This window comes from Triturus cristatus, chromosome 2_1 (genome assembly GCF_964204655.1).
Source record: "Triturus cristatus chromosome 2_1, aTriCri1.1, whole genome shotgun sequence".
In the NCBI taxonomy this organism is placed as follows: Eukaryota; Metazoa; Chordata; class Amphibia; order Caudata; family Salamandridae; genus Triturus; species Triturus cristatus.
In genome coordinates, this window is record NC_140581.1 from 963022961 (window position 1) to 963046324 (window position 23364).

Here is a 23364-nt window from a genome sequence, read left to right on the forward strand (position 1 = left end):
TATGCAGTATAACCTTGGTTAAATGCTTGGGGTCTATTTTATGTGTCTTCACCTAAACCCCACTCATATTTATTCATCTTGCAAAAGACAAACTAAACCTCCTAATTAAACACTATATTTTGTGTACTCCTATGGTCAGATATCAGAATGACACTTTCCTTGAAGGACTAATATAGCGGGTTGTGAAGTTCAAGCAAAAAACACAAACATTTTAAAATATTTTTTCAGAAATGTTTAATTATTGGACAAAAGAGATGCTGTTAACCAAAATCAAACTGCATTCATGGTCAAGCTAAAAGAGATGGCTGGAAATATCTCCTATGGGGTGCCTATGTTACTTACAGATTACCATGGGAGACTGGAATTTAGGGGAGAATAGTTAACAAAGGATCACTTCGGCACCTCAGGTTTATTCATCATGCTCTCACATGCTCTTGATAACCTCAGGAGCAGATTTGCACAACTCTATGTGATATCAGTAGGAAGGCGTTGGACTTCTAGGACTAAAGAAACGTGTCTCTAGATGATGATTTCGAAATCAATGCAGCATTCACTTTATACGCCTCATATTGTGATTACGCAATAAAAAAATGATTGAAACAAAAATATTTGTAAACCCTTGGGTACATGTGCCCCTATCTGAGGAAGCATGTTATTTCTGGAAGTCTGACAAATTTTATCTATGACACTCTGCATCAACTAACATCTCTTCAATGCTGGGTGCCCGATTCAATAATAATTAGAAACAAGTAAAAAAATGTTCTAATCGGAAAAATATGCTTACAATTTGTGTAGTTTTCGGACTCACTCAAATGCCTAGGAGTAGATATGCAAATGTATGCAGCTCTGTATATATGCGCGTACTCCTAGGATTGGTCACATTGCAACCAATCCACATGAACTAGCGTATTTGCAAAGCCAAATATGTTTCTTTTTTTCCTCCGCACTGGAGGTATACATGCCCAAGGGGAATCCCTTTAACTAATGCATTTGTGAAAACATTTGATCCTGCCATTTCAAGTCTCGGGTTGACACTGCAGCTGTCTGCAAAACCTACTGTTACCAATTCTTTAAACTATATATTGAGTACAGTTTTGCCCCACCCATAGAACTATGTATCTCTTCTCCACATGCTATTTGCTGTTTGGTGTATTATTTCTCCCTCTAGTAGGTGCTTCTATTGAAATACATGGCAGACTATTTTACATCTAAAAAGTAAACTCAATCGTCACACTGACACATTCAATAGATTATCTTCTGTATTAATTATGTACAGAAACCAATCACTTTTCCCAGCTTTGCAAAGTACATAAAACATCTGACACACACTACATTCTACCAGCCTCTTTCAGCTCATCTCGTCAAACATACAGGCAAAAAAGTGCTTCTGCACAGGCCACAGGTGACTCCCCCATCAGACAAGGAAAGCAAGCGTATTGACACAGCTTATTATAGGAAAGTAGGTTATTATTTGGGGTAGACAAGTGTTCATCTCAAAGGATAAGGCCACCACCTGCTAGATGTCATACAAAGTAAATAAAATACGTCTGTGCTCAATCTCAGGTAACGTGACGCAAAGCAGTCAGGGTTAAATTAAAGGAATGTGTAAAGTATTTAAGTGGTGCAAAGACAGTAAAAAAGTAATATAAAACATAATGAAACTCTACAGCCAATTTCAAAATGAAGAGAAAAAATGGAAAAGTTAAATAAGAACAACATTTAATAATAATAATAATTTGGTGAAAATAGTGCCAAAAAGCGTAATGCACCAATGAAACTCTATGAAAAAGGTGTCCCGGGGCCTAGGTGCGATTTTAAGCAGACCGTGATTGATTCCTAGTCTGACAAAAGCTAGTGGATTAGCCCCGGTGAAAGTTTCGAAGTCAAACAGTTCAAAAACTTTTATAACTCCAAATTCGGTAAGGGACTTGGTCACTGTTCAATAAAAAAAACATTGAAACATTTTTTAAGTCCCAACAAAGAAGGGGACTTTGTCACTTTTTGAGAAGAAAAACCTTTCCTGAGCGTGCCACTGCTGAAATTGTAGCTGCCACAGTGGAACCGAAGGCCGGATACTTGAAGCAGTTTTGTCCCTCTGGAACATCAGAGATTTTTCTTGAAATTCAATTAAAGCCATTGAACTGACAGTCAGATTCTTTTTCCCATGGTTTGCTCTGAATTGTAAGAATCTCATGTCTTCCAGCCCAGAGACCCCTTTTTCATTTCAGCTTGAAAACGTGTAATTAAACATATAGCAAGTGATGAATTGATATTTCATCAAATGCACATTTCTGGCATGAGCTTTAATTCTATAAATGTATAATGAGTATGTCTGATATGCAATCAAAAACCCATTCATTGATAATTTTGTGACTATTTAGCTTAGATATTATTCCAGAAATGTCATACATCTTATAGCCAATGTTATAGGGGTGATAGTTTCTGGATATGCCCAAACTTAATTAACGATGGTATCTATGTTGCCACTTGTCCTTAGTGAATGAGAGACCCCTAACCCATTGATTCCAAAAGTATACATATGAACGCGCAGACCTGGGGCTTTTTCAAGGCTGATAGTACATACAGAAGCAGAAAGTAAGAATTGAATAGTCACAATGTATATTTAACATAAAAATGTAAAGTAAAAGTAAGAGAAAAGACCAACCGATAAGTAAGACCATTATGCCAAAATTCAAACAGAAAGAATCAAAACAATACAATATTCATCGTAAGAGTTAAAGTATTGAGCACATAAATATAGTTAAATGTATATACGTTGCTAAAATGAAAATATATTAATCATATTGACATAAATATCATGTAATCGTCCAATGCAGTGTAGAGAAACGCGCCATTAAGGGGGCAAACCATGTGTTGGCTGTATCTTTGGATCTGGTGATTCTGACTCTAGAGAATCACTTTGGAGCTTTGGTTTACCATTTAAAATAAAGACTATTACGTTGCCTGCGACATTACCAGCTATTTATCCAGAATAGTAGGAACATTTCAAAAATATTCACCTGTCCTGGTTCATATGTATACTGTCATAAATCGTATGACTGTTTCTCTCCATAATTCTATCTATTTTAATCACTTGTTTTAAGGCTTTTTTTGTAGTTTTTGGTTCTTAAATACATACAGGACAGGTTCCATTTTAGCTATAGTCTCAATTTGAGTAAGCCTATCCAGCTTTGCCCCGAATGCATCCTAGGTAATGCAGGTAGACATCTTAGACCATAGAGGCTGCCATCTTTGACAATGGAAGCTGCCATCTTTGACAATGGAAGCTGCCATCTTTGACAATGGAGGCTGCCATTTTTCTCCTCAAATTATACAGAATCATGAACATGTCTGCCTTTGACTCAGATGTCCTTTGTAACTATCTTTCTAAGAACTGTGAAAGTGTCATTCAGATATAGACATCAACAAATCCCCTAGTGCGACATCAGTCTGGGACAAGTGGCCTTTTCCAGGTCACATAACAACCATAACCCAAATAATATAGTCTATATTGATGTATTTTTACCTTGTTAGTACATCCACTGATGTATATGACAAAACATTTCTATGGTGACCTTGCATATTCCACCTTAGTTAAGATACACTTTATAAGGACTTCTTAGTTAGGAGAGAAACTTCACCTAGGTCGCAGAAGCAGATCCAGATGAGCACAGCACCAGATTCCATTCTAACAGTAAAAGCCTCCAGCAAGACTCTTGAGGTTCTGAGAAGCATTCCAAACTCACTTCACGACCTGGTGCCAGGATCGTGTTCTCTCGTAGACGCAATCTCCTTGTGCTCGTAATAGCTGACAAGCTATTCCAATCAGACAATAAAACCATATTGTCCAGGTACCTCAGGCTTATTATTTATTCATCTGCTAGCACTAGCAGAGCGCTTAGAGATAGAAGAATGTGTGTGTAACGGTTATAAATTGTGATGTTATTTTTTTTTCTGTTATCACTGTTTTTGGAAAGCTTAACTGCTTTTTATTATCTTCTGTGATGTTACCAATAATATGTGCACTAGATCTCGATATTTAAAAATAACTTTTTTTAAATAAACATGGTGAAATACATATTCCGTTGTAATTGAGCTTGACTGTGTAAATCATTAATGAACGATCATTTGGATTTTCACGGCTCCCTGTTAGTAACCAAAAAGCATTGACACCACCTCTTTTATATATTGGGTGGGGTTCTGCGTGGCTATAATAACCTGTCTTCCACATTCAGCGCTGGTGCGCTAGACTCAGTTCACCCGTGGGTGTGAAAACAAACCTTGTTGAACTGAGCCAGAGACTCAGTTTATACAACACCTGAAGCCCTTGAGCTCTGGAGGGAAAGTTTTCATATGTTTCCAAACTTTCTTTTGGTGCCCAAACAACCACAGAAATGCACACCTAAGACCTCCAGGACCTCAGGGAAGGGCATTTATAGACTCTCAGGGTGTCAAGCAGAGGCCAACAGCAAAGACCAGTCTAGGTCCAGCTGCCACTGGACTTAGACTAGGGAAAAGGCCTCTTGCAGATTGTTGGGTTCATGTAGCCAGGCAGGATGTAAGGCAACTGACCGTTGCGAGTCCACTTCTTTGTCCGGGGCACAAGAGGGAAGAGATCCAGTCCTTTTCTGATCTTTTGCAGATCCAGTAAATGTATTGAGGAAGGCTGGGTAAGGCTCCAGCTTTGTAGGGTTCACAAGTCTGTGGCTGGGGGACACCCTAAGACACTTCTAGTCCCTCTCTGACCACTCGAGTCAATGTTCCCAGGCCTTGGCTGTAGGGAGCTGGATCTTTATGATATATCAATAAGTCCTCATACCATGTAAAGAGCCCAGGGGTTCCCTTAGGAGTGGATGGCTTGCTATGCAATCCCAAAGTGCTCTGCTTGGGGGTAGTGTGGTCGAGCAGCCTTAGGCTTAACACAGAGGAGTTCATGACATTTGCAAATACACACAATGTTTATGAAAAAACATGACTCCTTAAAGGAGATCCACACCAATTTATAAAAATAGCAAGTATCTTTATGTATGTTTAGGCATCAGAGAAAAATCATTCAGGTAAGTATGTTTTCGAAGATAAATTATTTTCACTTTAAAAAGCGGACACACTGCAATTTTCAATTTCTGCAATGTTATCCTATGGAAGGAGGAAAAAGTTCTTCAAACAGGTACAGTACATCGACTTACAGAACAAATCTGCCAGAGTTAAGGTGAGTGGTGGGCAAGGTCCAAGGCAGCATCAGCAGTACACCACCAGCGGCACGAGGGGGGCTGGGTGCAATGTGCAAATCAGCGTCTTGAGCTCAATAGGTTTTAATAGGGATCGTTCTCGGTAAAAAGAGGCTGCAGGTCCTGATAGGAAGGCAGTCGGGTAGAACCAACAAGGGGGTTCAAGACTTATGATGCTCAGGGACAGAGAGACACCTAGGGCCCTCATCTCCATGGCCCGGGGGAGACGGATGCAGAGGTGTCTTTAGGCGTCGGGTTTCTCTTATCGGGAGGAACCGCGGTTGAGGGCCTACATGCAGAGGCTGCAGGCGATGTTGGTGAGTCCACGTGGGGTGAGACCACAATGGACTCGAACTCTGGAGGGCTGGGGAACCTTGTATGCACCGGTGGGCCACTTCAACTTGGGCAGGTAGCGACGGGTGCAGTGGTAGCTTTGGGTGTCGAGTTTGGCGGTTTCGGAGGCCAGAGTCTTCTCTTTTGGAGTTTTTTAGAACAGGTCCACTGTTCACGGGAGGTCTTGAGTCTTTTTCGAAGGCAGGCAGACCTCCCAAGTTTCTGCAGTCAATCGTTGCAGGACAAGTCGACTGTGGCGCAGTATTTGATGAGGGCTGCAGACAGGCCGGCAGGGCTGGGGACAAGTCAGGTGCTCTCTTCAGTCTTCTCTGCTTTTGCAGCTCTTCGGTGTCCTCGCTCTTCTTAGGTCATCAGGATCTGAAGTTCTGGTTAGAGAGGTGTCATCTAAATACTCATGGGGAGTTAAGGGGAGTACTAAGCAGTAGCCAATGGGCTACCTACCTTTAGGGTGACTACACCCTCTATATGACCGATTTCTGTGGGAAGTGGGCATATCTCTGACCCTAATAGGCTAATTCTCTCCAACACAAGATGAAGGATTGTGAAAAGTGGAGTCAACATAAGTTGCCCCACCTTAGGGGTGGTGCTGGCTAAGTGTGGACACACCTCCTGATCAAAAAAGTCTTTCCGCTTGTTCTCCAAGGACATGACAGGGAGATTGGCATCTTACACTAAGCGGAGAGGCTTGGGTCGCATTTCAAAGGCGGAGGGCCTTTGAAGCATCCCGCTCTGGTATGCACATCCTGCTTGGAGGTGTTAACACCTCCGCCCAGAGCAGGCTTTGTTCCTGGCCTCTGAGAGTGAAGGCTCTCACCCCAGAAGGCCAGAAAAATGTCTACTGGTGGCAGGCTGGCTGAGACTAGTTGGTAACCACACTAGTAGGCTGTAGGTTTTCAGGGAGCACCTCTAAGATTCCCTCTCATTGCATTTATTAATAAATCTAGCACTGGCATCAGTGTGGATGTATTAAGACGAGGTGTTTGGTACCAAACACCTTGAGGTACAGTGAAGCCATCATGTAGCTGGGGAACTTGGAATCACGAATGTCCAGCCAACGTACTCGTCATGGCTTCCCAGTGCACTGGTAATATCTAAAGGTGAACTTAGATATCATCTGGACATATCACTCTGGCGGATATTCCTTCACATGGGTATAGTGCACCCTGCCTTAGGGCTGTAAGACCTGCTGTAGGGGTGACTTACCTATACCTCATGTAGTGTTTTGCAGGCATAGCACACAAAACAGTTTTCTCTGCAGCAAGATACTCAGGCTGCAATGGCAGTTTGCATGAGCTTGGTGAGGGGTCCCTTGGGTGGCACTCTTCGTGCTGCAGCCCTAAGGGGCCCTCTTTAGTTCCAATGCCATACCAGGGGTACCATTTCCTAGGGACTTACAAGGATCCTAAAGGGGTGCCAATTGTGAAACCATTATACAGTTTAGGGAAAGAACACTGGTGCTGGGGACCTGGTTAGCAGGAACCTAGCACACTTTCAGTCTACGTTGCACCAGATACCAGGCAAAAAGTTGGGGGGGGGGGGGGTACTGCAGCAAAAACCCAGTTTCCTACACCAGCCTAGCTACTTCTTCAGTAGTTACTGTTTGCCCCTCACTCTCATAATTGAAGGAAACCCTTATCCCCCTTGTGCAGAGCCTGGGTGCCCACCCAGAGGTATAGCCATAGTAATGAGCAGTTCCATCTTCTGTGGTCACTCAAAACCAATTTGTGGGGAAGCTTTCCTCCTACTGGGCTTGGTGCTAGCCTGACTATAAGGACAAAAGCTGGAGCTTTCCAAGTGCCACCTAAACATTTTCTTTTGAAAGAACAGGCCGCTTTGAAGTTAATTAAGTTCCATGGCCCACCCCAACTACTCTACCTACCAGGAGAAAAAAACACCTTCCTACTTCCAGGCCACCTTTTTTGGTATGTGAGCAGTTTTCACGCCCAATTCATACCATCTACAGGTTGGGCAGGTGCTGGAAAGCTAATGCCATCAGCCTCCAGCAACTTCAGGCAAGGAAAAGGTCAAACTTCCAATATACTTAACAAAAATCTGACGTCAACATTTGATTGGAATTTTAATAAGTATAAAAATAGGTTTATGAATGGCATCTGTAGTTTGTAAAGGTCTAAAGCTATATATTTAGTATGTAATCTCTACTTTGCCTTTTCCCATGTACCAGTTACAGCCTAACAAGTGACAACATAATTTTTAGCCTAGTCAGTGGGGGAGCATGCCATTCCTAATGCAACACATGTCCCACTCTTAAACATTAGACACCCTACCTTGTGGCAGCAAGGTGCGCTTAGGGTTTTCTACCTGTTAAAAGGTTGATTTTGATAAGTCTGGGCAGCAGGGTTCGAGCTGCTAATATCAGGCTACATAGGGTATCCCTGAAGCCATGTTTTCACTGCCACTGTAGTGAATTGCACAATAGGTGCGGCAATCCACATGTGGCATTTAATATTTCATGCCATCAGTGTATTTCTGCACCACATACTATGGTCTTATGGCACAGATAAATAGGCCAACTAGGTTTTAAGTTAATTTTAAAATGTTTTGGGGTCTGAGCACATATATTGGGCACTGAATAGCACCATTTCAGTGTTAAACTTCACAATTACCAGGAGGTGAGCCCCAAAAAATGAATAACTGGGAGTGCCCATCCAAAAAGGGGTCACTTGCAGCAGATAGGATAGATCCCATTGGGAAGAGAGGAACTGGCACTGCACCTCCAGAAACCCATAAGAAAAGAGGACAAGAGCTTGTGGTTGAGGGAAAAGTTATTTCTGATGCTAACATCGGCCGCGCCCTTAATGCACCAAATACCACTTCCCAAGGCATCAACATACGCGTCCAACTGCACCATGCGTACGTAGCTACACATTTCAGGTTTCAGGTCAATCTTGCATTTGACACAGACTACCATCTCAGCCCTCAGATGGATGAGATGCTATAGAAAATAAAGAAAGAGACAGCTATGTTTATTGGTACACTAGAGGCCACTACCCCAAAATTGTGTTTCTGATACAGCTGTTAAGAGGCGTAGAGAGGATCACTTTGTATATTTCGACCCATGACCAGCAGCTCCAACAGCAGTCTTTTAAGTACTCTCAAACAAGCAAGGCCTACACTATGGGTGATTACAGGGGAAAAAACCAAGGCAAAGGTACAGGCGGCTCCAGCAGGGGGCCCCACCTCCAAACTACGACTTGACATCAACAGCCAATCCTCCCCCCATTACTCAACACATGAGGGAAGAATCAGGGATTTTCTTCCACATTTGCAGAAGCTTAAGTGCGTTAAGGACTTTGTTCCACACATATCTATCGTCTGCCCGCTTAGAACCGCTTTTGGGTAAACTGCTTTACAGACAATGCAGACCTTGCATACCTACAGCCACATGTGCTACAAATGGAAAATATTATTTAGCCTGTAAGCATCTGTTCATAGTGTGTATTATTGTAGATTTGAATGCACCCACCCTCCTCCCCAGAAGCTGGTAATGATCACAGATGCTTGTCCCTCTTTCAACTTATGTACTACCATGCACTGTAACATTGTCTTCAACACAGCACTCCACTCATACTACTCCCCCGCTGGGCAGAAAACATTCTGAGGTGGAGCATGTGTCCTCGTGCATTGAGGGCGATGGGAGTAGTCAAAACAGGTCTTGTAACTCTCAGTTCTCAAATCAAAAACAAGTTGAAACGTCAAAGCTCAACACTGGATGACAGGAGTATGCAGAGCCTGTGAATTTCTTCACCATTTGGAAAATCGCAAATTGATTTTAGATCACAACTGTCACTATGGAAAAGAAAATTTGAAGGAAAGGGGAGGCACTCCAATAAGTGTTTGAACCCAGGGCAGTGGTACTGGAGACCCAAAGGCTGAAAACTAATGGATCAGGAAAAAAACAGAAAACTGTCCGTGATTCGCCAATCAAAATGTGATCCTTGAGTAGCCATTTTAAGAGTGATCTACTGTTAGATAACCACTCTCTGCAAATATTTCTTGAAGGACACAATAGTCTGGAACCCAGAGACACGGAAAAGTTGAGCACAGACCAGGAAAAAAAACAAAGGAAACATGTGTATGATTCACAAATGAAAATATGATTGCCGCCATTTCAAGTAGATGATCTTGAATGCTTCATGCTACAGCCCTTCTCCCGCTTGAGAACTTACGCCACCTTTCAGAACTGGCTCATAATGGGCTCTGTGCACATGGGCAACATTTGATATATGAAAGCAGTGGCTTGCATGAGACATGCAAGCTGAAAGTGGCACCCTAGTTACGTCTGTTCTATGAACATATGTTCTGGGTATGTGGTGCTAGTATGGTATTTGGCATGCTTTATGTGATGCTGGGTGCAGGGTGGTCTCTATCCAGAGGAACAATGTGAGTTACTCAAGGCGAATTACTGTAACTATACTAGTTATGGGGTCATCCACTGCTGCGAGCTATACAGTGCAGATTCAAATACTAGGCAAAATATCTATTTTTTTTATTGCCAGGTCAACACGTGTGAAGTCCGCATTGGAGATTATTTAAGGATTTGCATCACTTTTTATTGTGTTGTAACATTAGAGTATGCATATTTGTTGCATTCAGTTTCCTCATGAACCACAGTCACTTGTTCCCGATTTTGGTCTGTGATTCCAGCTTATTGGGGTCTGTTTGTCTCAAGTTACTCTTAAATTTCCACAAGGAAGAAAGAGAAAGTAAAAGTGTGCATTCAGCCACTAACAGAATTGTATAATATCTGTTATGGAGTTTATTGAGAAATTCAATACATTTTACTTGTAAATGCAGAATATCATGTGTTCTCTATGACACACCAAGAGCATACATTTAAAGTCTTAATACTCATATGATTTACTACATTTTCCATAATGCCTGCCACATAATAATGTGCGCCACTTATATGCTTACCTGAGTTCTTGTCTCCAATATAGCCAGCAATAGTAATTCCCAAACCCTGGGCATTTTTAGTGAGCTCAACATCAAATGTTTCATCATCTTCATCTTTGTCCAGTTTTACATCGTTCTATTAAGAAAACAGAAAAAACACAAATCAGAAAGTAACCAGAGATCACAATTATCAAACACTGTAGCTTTTCTTAGGATATTAGTAGTTCCCAAAGATGGTGACTCAAAGTGACTCATGGTATGACAGTGGCAAATAACTGATTTTTGCAAACATCATATTCTAAGTAGCACCATCTGGTAGAGTCAGAAAATATGCGCCTCGCCCACTCTATATATGTATAAAGCATCTGATTTCTGTGTTCATGTAGGGTTATAGAATTTTGGGAGCTATACCGTGCTTGTCGTGCATAGCGCATAATTATGATATAGTGACTAGCAATTTAAGTTTGTTTGTTTTTAGATTTATATAGTGCGGCTTATAACCCGTGAGGGTATCCACGGGCTATCCATGGGCACTGGGAGATTAAGTGATTTGCCCAGAATCACAGGATATTTTGCTGACGACAAGACTCAAACCCGGATCCCCAACTCCAGAGTCAGCAGCTCTGGCCACTGCACCACATCCTGTGCTGTGCCACATTGTGGGGTCGACTGGGTTTGGGCTTCACCCGTGCAAGGTTTCATGTCTGCGTATACTGCATCACAGTGGCTCCATGTAGGTGTATACCGTTGCATGTGTGAAATAGTGTGAACATTATATTACAACAGTGTATACTATCAGCAGGGCATAAGCTTTACTAATGCGGGGTTCCACGCTGGTGTACAGCATCTCACATGTCACTCCATGCACGTTTACAGCACTTGGGTTCTGTCGCCATGCAAGTATACAGCTCCTCCTGTGTGTATATAGTGCAAAACAATTGATGTTCATGAACATAATCTACCATGTAGTGCCAAACTGTGAGGTCGGCTGGGTGTGGGTTTCACCCGTGCAAGGTTTCATGTCAGTGTATACTGCATCATAGTGGCTCCATGTAGGTGAATATCGTTGCATGTGTTACATAGTGTCTAACAGTTTAAGTTCATGAACATCAAATTCCAGATAGCACAACCTGAAGCGTTGGCAAGGGATAGGTTGTTCCATACTAGACTCCATGTAGGCTTGTAGCTCATAACTGCGGTTGCAAAGCACCCTTTGTTATATAGAGTGAATTATACCTATTGTTTGCTTATATCATATTCAATGTAGTGTCAATTATTAGCATTGGTGTGTGCAAGTTTCCCCTTTGTTGGGTTTTGCAACCCAATGCAAATGATTACAGAAAAATTAGGTAACATGTCTCTACAAAACATAATAAAATCTTAGAACAGCAGCATTCTGTTTTTACATGGAACTTCAATCACAAAGGGCTACTTTTAAGCTAAATGCATTTATAATTTTAAAGGCATGATGAACAATGTCCGGATCTGGAAATTTTGACCAGAACCTCTGCACGACAACAGGTGGCACTGTTTGGTTCAACACAGACACTGTTCCACCCTGGAAAGCCCCTGTTAGTTAAATGTAGGCACCACTCCTGCACAGTGCTGTAAGTTGCTTTCAAGGTTATCCGCGCCATCAAATGCAGAGCCCAAACATGACCAATGCGCAGATTCCTAGACTTTTTAATAGACAAGAGCCCAATTCACAGAGCAGGGAGGATGGGAGGGTCAGTAAGGAATCAGAGTTTGGAAAGAGTCTCCACCAGAAAAGGCATTACCGAAAGGTAAGTACCTCGTTCTTCTGATAGATAGTTCTAAGTGCAGATTCTCACCTTTTAAATACATTACTGAAGAAAGACTTATTTGGAAGCCGGTCTCAAACCAAGAAGTCCTGGAGGACCGAGCGGGCAAGATGGCCCACTCGGCAAGCCTGGCTGTTCAGACAGTAGTGCTTTGTGAATGAATTATGGATGCCCACATAGCCGCCTGACAGATGTCCATGTCTGGAACTCTGCATGTTAACATGGTGGTAGCAGCCTTGGCTCTAACATAATGAGCCCTTAACTGTTCTGTAACTACTTCTTGACCAGTGCATAGCAAATCTTAATCTAGAGCACTGTCCAGCAAGAGATGACCCTTTTATAAACAGGTTTGCCTTTTTTCATTCCTGTGAACCCCACAAAGAACTGATCGTCTACTCGGTGTTCTCTGGTAAAATTGATATAAAAGCTCATCGCTCTTTTAGGGTGTAGGCAATGGAGTCACTCCTCCTTAGAGAGGTGAGGTGAAGCGTAGAACACTGAGAAGGTGATGGTTTGACCGACACAGAGTCACTACTTTAGGAAGGAAGCCTGCAGGATTCCTCAGAACCAGTTTGCATTGGAATTCGGTGGCATACAGGAGGTTGACACAACAGCTTGGAGCAGCTCCAATCCTGTTGCAACTAGGAACACTGTCTTCTGGGCGAGAAGGATGAGAAGCCGCATGGGACTACTGCATAGTGGCTCAAAAGGAGTGCACATCAAATGTGTGAACAACAGGTTAAGATCTCACTGTTGCATAAAAGAGAAGAAACAAATGTTGAAGTCCATTCAAAATGCATATCACAGAAGGTGATTCAAATAATGAAGGCTATTCTGGCAACTGTAAGAAGAGCAAAAGAGCTAGAGGGCGCCTTTTAACTGTTCCCATAACAAAGCCTTGCTGGGCGAGGGACAAAACAAACAACAAAACATTTGACTACTTTGCCGTGGAGAGGGTCTATCTGATGCGTGCCGCACCAAACCACAAATTGGACCCAGCAATAGGCCTATACAGTTTTGTAGAGGGACTCCTGGCTGCCAAGGTGACCTTACCATCCTCCGGAGGATGGTTGAATGTGTTCAGCTACCGCCACTCAATCCGCAAATTGAGATTGCGAAGGCCCAGGTGCAGGACCCTGCACTGTTGCTGCAACAGCAGATCTTCCAGGAGAGACAGCCTGATCAGAGGACAGATGCTAATGCCCATGAGCTCTAGATATCATACTCCTGTTTCTTAATCCAGGGCCACTAGCGTAACTTGGGCCCAGTCAGTCCTAATCATTTTCAGAACTCAGGTCAGAAGAGCTACTGGTGGGAAGGCATATAGGAGTCCAGAGCTTCACCCTAGGTGGAAAGCTTTTGAGAGCAGGAGACACTTTGGAAGGTCCAACACAGCAAACTTCTGACATTGCGCTTTGTCGGTGGTGGTGAATAGATAGAGTCACGGCTCTAACCCTTCATGGAAGAGACCGTGTGCCATCTCCAGGTGCAACTACGATTCATTATCCACTATGGTGACGGTGGAGTTCATCCGCTCTGGCAATCAATGATCCTGCCCTGTGGTTCACCAGCAAAAAAATGCCTTGATGGTACACCCATTTCCAGAAGCGCAGGACCTCCTGGCACGGGATCTGTGACTCCACCATGTCCAGTTTGTTGCAATACCAAATGGAAGTGGTGCTGTTCATAAGCAAGTGTACCAGCCTCCCCTTGATGTATGAAAGAAAGGTTTTCAATAGCAAGTGGATCACTCTCAGCTCCAGAAAGGTGATGAGGAGCTGGGCCTCCACTGGAGACCAGATTCCTCTAATCTCCACATCCCCCAGGCAGCCACACTTGCCCAGAAGCGATGCATCTGTTACCGCTTTAATTCTGTGTGAGGTATGGAGAGGGGTCTGCTGCTGACCCAACTGGGGTTGACCAACCACAACTGCAGATCTTTTGCCATCTCCTACAAGATTTAGACAAGATCGGAGTGATCCTCTTGAAGTTGGTCCCAATGTAACTTCAGATTAACACCAGCGGCCTTTTAATCCCACAAGCAGAAATGGAGAGTTTTGGTAACTCTGTGTTACTCGTGTAACAAGGAGTTCCCACCAAAATCCACCAATGCCTGTGTGGCGGGAATGTTTTCTCGTTCAAGAAACACCAAGACAACAGGAACAATGTGAGGCTTCAGAATACAAGCTTGGGAGCGAGATTCGGCGGCCCTTAGCTTGATTTCCGGTTACTCGGAAGACTTCCGGTGAGATATACGAATGTGGGCGGTTGCAAGAGGGCGTGGACAGAGTGCTGCTTCCCGTGTAGATTTTCTGCTCGAGTGACAGCAAAATCAACTTGTAATTTAGTTTTTGAAGAAAGGATTCTACCAGAATGGATGGTTATTAGTTTTTTAGCTCGCAAAATATTTTTTTATTTTACTTCATGACTCTTTGTCCTTGGTCACTTTTCATTTGTCTGAAATCCCTGCTGCATATATATATACCATTGGATAAGCGTGTTGTTTGATGGAGGGCATACACCATATTTATTTTTACTTCTTTCGTTTTTTCTTACATTTTTAAATTTGATCGTGGGTGACCTGGAGTTGCAGTAAGGGCCTATTTTGCATTAATGTTTTTAGTTTTTTCTAAGAGAAGACGTTTGCACATTTTTGAGAGGGCTGGGGGCCTGGGTTTAACCCCTTCAGCGCGGCGCGGATTTCCGCGCTGTGCTGAAGGTTCTGTGCGCGGGCGGGGCCATGACGGAGCGGTTCCGTCATGCGCACAGCGCAACCTACGTGCATGACGGAACCGCTCCGTCATGCGCATCAAAAGGGTTAAAGTACTTTTTCTCAATTTTCCTGTGAGTCGCTTGTAAATTTTGCACTAGTTTGCTCATTTTACAGTCTAGGGCCTAGTCTGCCTACTGCCACGGCCAGCCAGCACTAGGCCTTGGGTGTATTGTAAAAAAAAAAATGTGTTCTGCATGTTCTTCAGAAAGACTATGGAGGAGCAACCCCTCCTCAAGCCTACTCGAACAACTCAAAGCAGCCCAAAGGAAATACAAAAACACATCAGCAGTGAAAAATCCACCTTCTGCTGCACCGCCCTGGACAATGCTAAAAACAGTCCCAACGAACTGTTCAAAATCATCAAACAACAAACCTCCAAACCCCCGAATCCTCCCTACAGGCCTCCAAAGACTTATGTGAAAACTTCGCCAACTTCTTCGAAGAAAACATCACCAAGATTGAGCTCTCACTGGACATCAACGTCAACCCTGTCTGCAAAAACCTGCCTCTAGTGACAGTAGATAGCTCGCCCAAGCACCCCACTAAAACCTGGAAGTCCTCACCCCCTTCCCGGAAACCGAGATTCTCAAACTGATCTCCAGCTCCAAACCAGCATCTCACGTCCTTGACCCGATTCCCACCGAACTGACCAAAAAACGGAGTCTCTCCAGAGCCCCGTTCTGGTGCAAGATCATTAACATCTTCCTGAGAACCGGCATCATACCTGAATGCCTCAAAGTTGGCCACTACTAAAAAAAACAGGCCTTGACTCCAAGGAACTGAATAACTTCAGACCTGTCTCCAATCTCCCTCTCCTATCCAAAGTACTGGAAAAATGTGTCCTCCAACAACTGACTCAGCACATGGACAACATCAACCTTCTTGACCCCACCAATCGGGTTTCAGAAAAGGCTACAGCACCGAGACTGTGATCCTTAACATCACTGACGACATCCACAAATCCCTCGATACCGACCAATGCTGCCTCCTCATCCTCCTAGACCTATCGGCAGCCTTTGACACGGTTGATCACCAACTTCTCATCGAGGCGCTACAAGAAAGGGTAGGAGCTGATGAGGTGGTCCTACGGTGGTTCTCCTCCTTCTTACACAGCCGCTCACAAAGGATAAAAATTAAAAACTTTACCTCCGACCTACACCATGTCAACAGGGGCGTCCCCCAAGGTTCAGTGCTCTCACCTCAACTGTTCAACATATACATGGAACCCCTCACCACCCTACTCAAAAAGGCTAACATCCCTTTCCACCTCTATGCAGATGACACCCAAATCTATCTTGAAACCTTCTCCATCGAGGACATCCATAGACTAAATGCCACTCTAAAAGAAATCCAACATTGGCTGTCGCTTAACCACTTAAAACTCAACCAAGACAAAACCGAAATACTCCTCATCTCCAACAAAGAGGAGAACCCACATATTTCAGAATGGCTAAAAGCTTTGGATGCTCTTAACAGCAATCACACTCTGACCCACTCCGTTAAATCATTAGGAATTACCCTAGACTCAAACCTCGACATGGCCAATCACATCAAGAACTCCGCAAAGAGTGCCTTCATCAACTTGAAGTTATTTAACAAAATAAAACCATTCATCCCAACCAATGACCTCAAACAAGCCACCCAATCACTGGTGCTATCCAGACTCGACTAAGGGAATGCCACCCTCACTGGTACAACAAAATCGCACCTAGCCCCCCTCAAAACTACTCTCAACACGGCAGACAGAAAGGGCACTGGAATCAGAAAATACGATCACATCTCACCAGCACTCAGAGAACTAAAATGGCTCCCAATCGAACTGCGTGCCAGATACAGTACTGCCTGCCTCACACATAAAGCCCTGCACACAGGTAAACCTGAGTATTTGGCTGCCAAACTCGAGAGGCTCGTCAGACAAGGACCCTCAGCAGCTCCAGTACCCTACTACTCATCCCCATGAAAACACGCAAACAAAAAACTGCTGCACAATCCTTCGCCGGTAATGCACCCAAAATCTGGAACGCCATTCCAGCCGATATCAGGACTATCCCGTCCTTCACAAAATTAAAAAAACAACTTAAAATCCTTTTCCTCAACCGCTCCCTCCCGAATGGATAGCCACCATCAATACGCTACTGCCTGCTCGCCGTCTCTTCCTGACATTATAGCTATAAGACTTTCCTCCTCCCTGCTATTCGACCCCCAACTGCTCCTCCCCCCCTTAATTGGTTTAACCCTAAGACAACGTGCACTCTATGAGGCTATCTCAGGACTCACGGACTACCTCAATGCTGCTCAGCACACTTGTATTTCCGAACCTATTATGTTGAACCCCTCTTTATTGTATCAACCCCAAGACAATGTGCACACTAAGAGGTTATCTCAGGACTTATGTACTACCTCAGTACTGCTCAGCACACTTGGACTGCCACACTTATATGTAGAATACTGCTTATTGTATGGATCTTGCTCAAAAACTGTTGTGAAGCGCTCCGATACCCTCAGGTCAGGCTAGCGCTATATAAAACTTATTAATAAATAAATAAATAAATTGATTTATGGATGGCATTGGATTAAATGCAAAATGTATTTTGGTGGGGTAATTTTTGATGTCTTCGGATGTTTGTGGTTGAGGAATTTTCATTTTGGCATTGCTGAATTAATGGTAGTGTTTTCTTCTTTGTTTACCATGTCTCCTTTGCTGGCCAAGTGACTATTTTTGTGTGGTCAATGTGGGTGCTTATGTTTGTCATAGGCCATCATTTTGTCTTTGTTTTCCATATCATGTGGCAGGGATGCAATTTTGTGTAGCCATTGTGCTTTTTATTTATAGGCCTCCAAGTGTTTTTGTTGTCCATGCCTTCTTGCTTGTTGTTGAGAACATGTGGCCGGTGGCCATTTTGCTTAGTCAGTGTACTTTTGCCATAGGCCTCCATGTTTTCTTTGTTGTCAATGCCTTTACCCTTCGTGGCCATCTGACAGGGTCGCCATTTTGTGTAGCCAGTGTGTTTTGCCGTAGGCCTCCATGTGTTCTTTTTTGTCCATGCCTTCTTGTTTATTGTTGTGAATATTTGGCCGGCGGCCTTTTTGCGTAGCCAGTATGTGTTTAAATCTGTTTCTTCCCCTTTTCAAAGCCATTTTCAAGGGACATTAGATAGAAGAGTCTTTTGTTATTTGTTTATTGTGCTTGAGGATGACTATAGTACAGTGTTTTTAATTTTTACACAGGTAGGGGCAAGGACCTTACAGAATCGCCCTAGAATGCAAGTAAGTTCTTGCTTTGTACCTCCTTGCCTAAGCTACGAATCTACTTATCAGCCTATATTCCCAGGTCATTAGAGATAGACTGAATGAGACAGCTATATTAATTCAAGATGCTATACAGATGTTTGTCAAAAATCATTTGTACAATATCAGGCTGGGCCAGCGGAATAGTGATATTAGTATGCCTGCTCATAAGAAAGTGCGGATCTGTAATACTTTTAAAAAAATCATCACAAGATATAGCAAATTCAGCCAGTAGATCCGAGAATGTTCAAAAATCCCCCTCCCCCACTCATCTGTCAATTCCCCTAGCTACTTAATGCCCAAATGTCTCCAGGTGCCAAGCTAAGAAAAGGAGAAGCAGTCTGGTAGATCCAGGTTATCTAGTAAGAGAGTGAAGGGATGGGCTTTTCAGAGACCTCCTCAAAGTACTCCAGATCTTATCAAGCACACAAGTCGTCTTAACTCTTACTTTCTTGAAGAATTCTCTACTTTGTAATTTGAAACAACCAGAGATAGGATTTTTCACAAATTATATAACATAATCACATTTTTCTTTGCCCTAGTCAGACGATGGATGTCAACTTTCTTAAATTAAATCCCACAATAATGGAGCTTTACATTATAAGAAATTATTTCTCCAAATGGAACCCAGACATCTGGCTTAAAGTGATTCTACACCAACAGGCACATGCATCAAAGCTTTTTGCGATCGCAAACGGTGCGAATCGCAAAAATCGTCCGTTTGCAATCGCAAAATTAGCTTTTGCGATGCATCAAGGGTCAAGGCCCTCACAATTTGAGAATTTGCAATTAATAGCGAGTTCTCAAATTGCGATTGCATTTAAGGAATCGCATTTTGCGACTCCTTAAATGCAATGCAAGAACCACTTTGAAGTAGCAATTTCGCTACTAGGGGGCGCAAATTACCCTGAAGTTGAACTTCATGGTAATTTGCAAAAACTTAGAAAAATGCACTAAAGTGCATTTTTCAAATCTGTAGGTTACACACACGCATGTCCTTGGGACATGTGTGTGCGCAACATTTGTGCACAGATCAATTTCAGGGGTGCAACAGGGAGTCCTTTTGACATCCTTGCACCCTTGAAATTGCATGAGCAATTTGCGAGTACCAATTGGTACTCGCAAACTGCGCTTGCAATTTCCCATTTATTCCTATGGCCTGTAGGCGACTTGCAAATAAGGAATGTGTAGGAATCGCTATTTTTATAGCGATTCCTACATGCATAGGCTTTTGCGAGTCCTTAATTGCAATTCCTTAATAATTGCAATTAAGGACTCGCAAAATCATACCTTGATGCATGTGCCTGCAAGTGATTTAGCAAGCAAGCCCAGACGTTTTGCCTCTAAATGTTGACTTCCTATTCTGCAGGGCTCTCTGAACTCTAGTTACCTTGCTCTGTTGCTCTGTTGCCAAAAACAGCCACATGGGCGACATAGATTTCTCAGTAGCTATGTCCAAACCGTGGAATGTGTTGTCAATATCCTTGCTCCAGGACTCCTGCATCTTAATCTTGCGTAAAAGACTCAAGACTTTCCTCTTCAGATAATAATTATCCTAGCATCTATATCTCCCTGGCTCTCTTATTTTATTCTTTAAATTTGTTATTTCTGATTTTAGAAGATGGTTTAGTTTTATCAGTTATGATTTGCTATAGCATAAATATGTTTTGGCATAGGTTACTCTTTATAAAGAAGCACATAACATAGCAAAAGGGCACCCATGCTGGGCCTTAAGTCAAAAAAGCTTTCCTGTGTTGACTGCAAATCATCATTTGGCTAATTCAAGGTTATGGCCCATTATATGGAGAATAGAGTTCTGAAATTCTAGCTCTAACTCTAGCTTTCTCCAGAAGTTGTATTAACATAGAAAAAACTCCATTCAGTCAAAACCGGAAACGCATTGTCTATTAGAGCTGATTTAATTAAAACAATATTTTTCTCCTCTATAAAAAATAACAATTCACAAGCAGAACTAATTCCAACATAGTATGTTTCATAAAAAATATAAATAATTTCGTTTTTTAGGTCAAGCGGATTATTCTCATGGTGAATAGTTTTATATACGTATCAGGATGTTTAGAATGCCTCAGTCTGAACACCTCTTGATTACGCATTTGTTTGCAAAAGCCTAACATCAATAGACAAAGCACATGAGGGAGTAATTATATTTTGCATTGTGTACTTTGTAAAAGTATAATATTGTTGAAAGAGGCTGGAAACAGGAATGCTCAACAAAGGTTACCCCACTAAGTCCACTAAGAGACATTATGTAAATTGGAGGGGACATGAGGGAATTTTAATAATTATAACATATTAATCTGCGACCATACATTTTTATCTAAAGCAACAACAGACAATAATGTTTACAAACCATAACACAGAACAAAAATAAAAGAAAGAAAACACAATTAAAGGCATGACGTTCACAAAAGGTCTTTTTATACATTGTGTCATTTGGTTGTCCATTTTTATATTTTTGTATAAAACCATGTTAAAATGACATCCTTTACATGTTGCATTATGTTTTTTTTTCCTTGTGATTTTATATATGCTGCTAATTGTGTATTTGGAACATGATTATGTTATATCTGTAAACATACTGGATAATTTTGAATGCAAGACTGATAGCGATTGTACCGTTATGTTTGTTGATGCTAATCCTAACGTCTTACTACATGTAATTAGTGAATTTTTATAAACTTATTTGGTTTTAGTTTTTTCCTCAAACATTGTGTTTTGGTTTAATTATATTCACTGACTGACTGAGATTATGATGCAGGGCTACCAGTTAATTAAAAGGATACAAGTTTACAAACTTCTTTGCTAGTCTTGTGAAACACATTATTTTAGTCTCTGTAAACACATCTGCCAGATACAATTAGAAGTTGCACTTTATAGAATAAATATGTCCACATACAGACAAGTAAGCCTGTTTAAGAATAGTCCACATTACCTTTCCTGCACTAGGAAAAGGCGCTGTGCAAATGCAGAAAATTATGGAGGCTGGGGCCCCAGTTTCAAGTGAAGAAAAATATGTTTTATATAAGGTACACCAAAAGGCCTATAATAAGGTTTCAACACAGGTTAGTTTTATGTTTCTATGGGTCATCACTAGATTCTGCCAATTGTTAACAAACATATATGCAGATTTGTGTGTTGAAGGTATCGGGCTTGCTTTAGGAATTCTGTACAACCATAAAACCACTTTGGCCATGTTGTATTCCACACATTAAGGCTTGGTCAACTTCCAATCAATTAGTTCGCTAGTACCCTATATTGAAATGGCCCACAACCAATTTATAGAGTTTATCACATTTTTTGAAATCAAAATAGTCATCTGCATTTACAGTATCATGGCTAACAATCGAAACTGGGATGTCCTAAGTTGGTCCAGGCCAGAGAGACCAATTTCGTATTCTCAGGATAACCACTGTTAATGTAAATGTTTCCCCTTCAGAATAATAGCATGAAAACCTTCATGTGAATATGCTGGAAATCTGGCACTGAACCAAATGTGGATATTCATTGTTAAGTGTAAACCCAACATGGTCTTCAGATATTGTTTTTTAGATATACCTGCTTCTCCGGCACAGAAGGCAGTGGAGGTGGAGTTGGGATACTCGCGTGGGTCGGGGCAGAGGCATCATTCAGCGGGCCTCGGGCAATGACAAGCTTTACTCGATTTCCACACTGCCTCAATACTTGTGCCACCTGTTCACTGCCCATTCCAGCCAAGTCAGTTTCACCAATCTTCAAGATATGATCGCCACTGTATAATCTTCCATGCTAGATAAATGAATTAATGAATCAGTGAGTATTATATGCATTACCGTTTGCAGGTGTAGCTAAAGAAAAACAATGGTTTACATTATGGCTTATTATATATCAAATTATTGAAATTAAACAAATTTATTAAGCATGCAAAGTGAATTTATTAACTCACTTTTAATTTAAAAGTACAGTATGAACAGAAATTCTAAGCGATTTAAAGTTACAAAATGTATTATAAACATTGGAACAATTGTAAAAATGTATATTTTCTGTAGCTGTGGTAATGCTCACAAAAAAGAGACATCACAAAGAATATATGCAGAACTGCTTATCTTTTGGGGTTATTATTTTGTCCTGTGAAAATTAAAGCACTTTTTGCCGTTTTATTGTGAAGTCTCAATATTGGTGTTGTATTTCTGACACCCATTCTCTTATACATCATTTTCTGTATGCACTCTTCCCCCTTCCATGCCTCTTTCGCATACATTTTTGTGACATGCAGCTTCCGTAGCTTATATTTCATGCTTTCGCACAGTATTTCACGTTTGTAGACCTCCTTTTGAGTTATTCTCTTGCTCTCATAACCATGTTGCCTTTCTCCTTCTGCTCAGATTTACATATTTATTTGTTTCAATGGCTCTCTTTGAAGTCTTTCACCAGCTCAATTTTCATCACTCGTTCTCTCTGTGCTCTAGTTCATGATTTAATATTGTACTCTTTTTGGATTTTAATCCCATGTCTCTTGTCTTCCATCTTTCTTCCTTCCATTTATCCCTCAGGGCCTCTGGGTCTTCCTTTTTTTGTCCCTTTCTCTTTGGTATTTCTTGTGTAAGCTTCTGCCTCTGTGCCCACTTCGATACCTTTCTATCAGTAACCCTTTTGTTGCTCTGCCTTTGTTTAGGTCTGTATCCGACTTATTTAGCTCACTGGAAGACACATTAAATGCTCACAATCTGATTATTTTTTGTGTAAATGTGTGCTTCTATTTCTTTCATAATTTCCTCCATAAGTAAAGGCTTTAAAGACATGCATGCACACCAAAAGACAAATAGATCATATCACACTTAGGGGTGGGTAAAATGTAATTTTCAAATGCAGATTTTAAGAAGTTTAAAAAACATTCCGATGTATGCTAAGATTTGTAAACTTTGAAAAGTTTGCTTATTGTTAACATCTTAAAATAGTTCTCCAAATATAAGGAAAACTTTACTTACCTGTATCAATCCTTCAGCAG

At 41.8% G+C, this 23364-nt stretch overlaps 1 protein-coding gene across 1 annotated transcript in view; it reads right to left on the reverse strand.

The window, feature by feature from the left end:
• MPDZ (multiple PDZ domain crumbs cell polarity complex component) overlaps positions 1-23364 on the reverse strand; it is a 798673-nt gene that overhangs the window by 674501 nt on the left and 100808 nt on the right. Inside the window, exons 8-9 of the mRNA XM_085633687.1 lie at positions 21936-22145; positions 10518-10632 (exon numbers count right to left, since the gene is read on the reverse strand). Of these exons, the coding sequence (XP_085489813.1) occupies positions 10518-10632; positions 21936-22145 (325 nt within the window). The remainder of the gene's footprint in view (positions 1-10517; positions 10633-21935; positions 22146-23364) is intronic.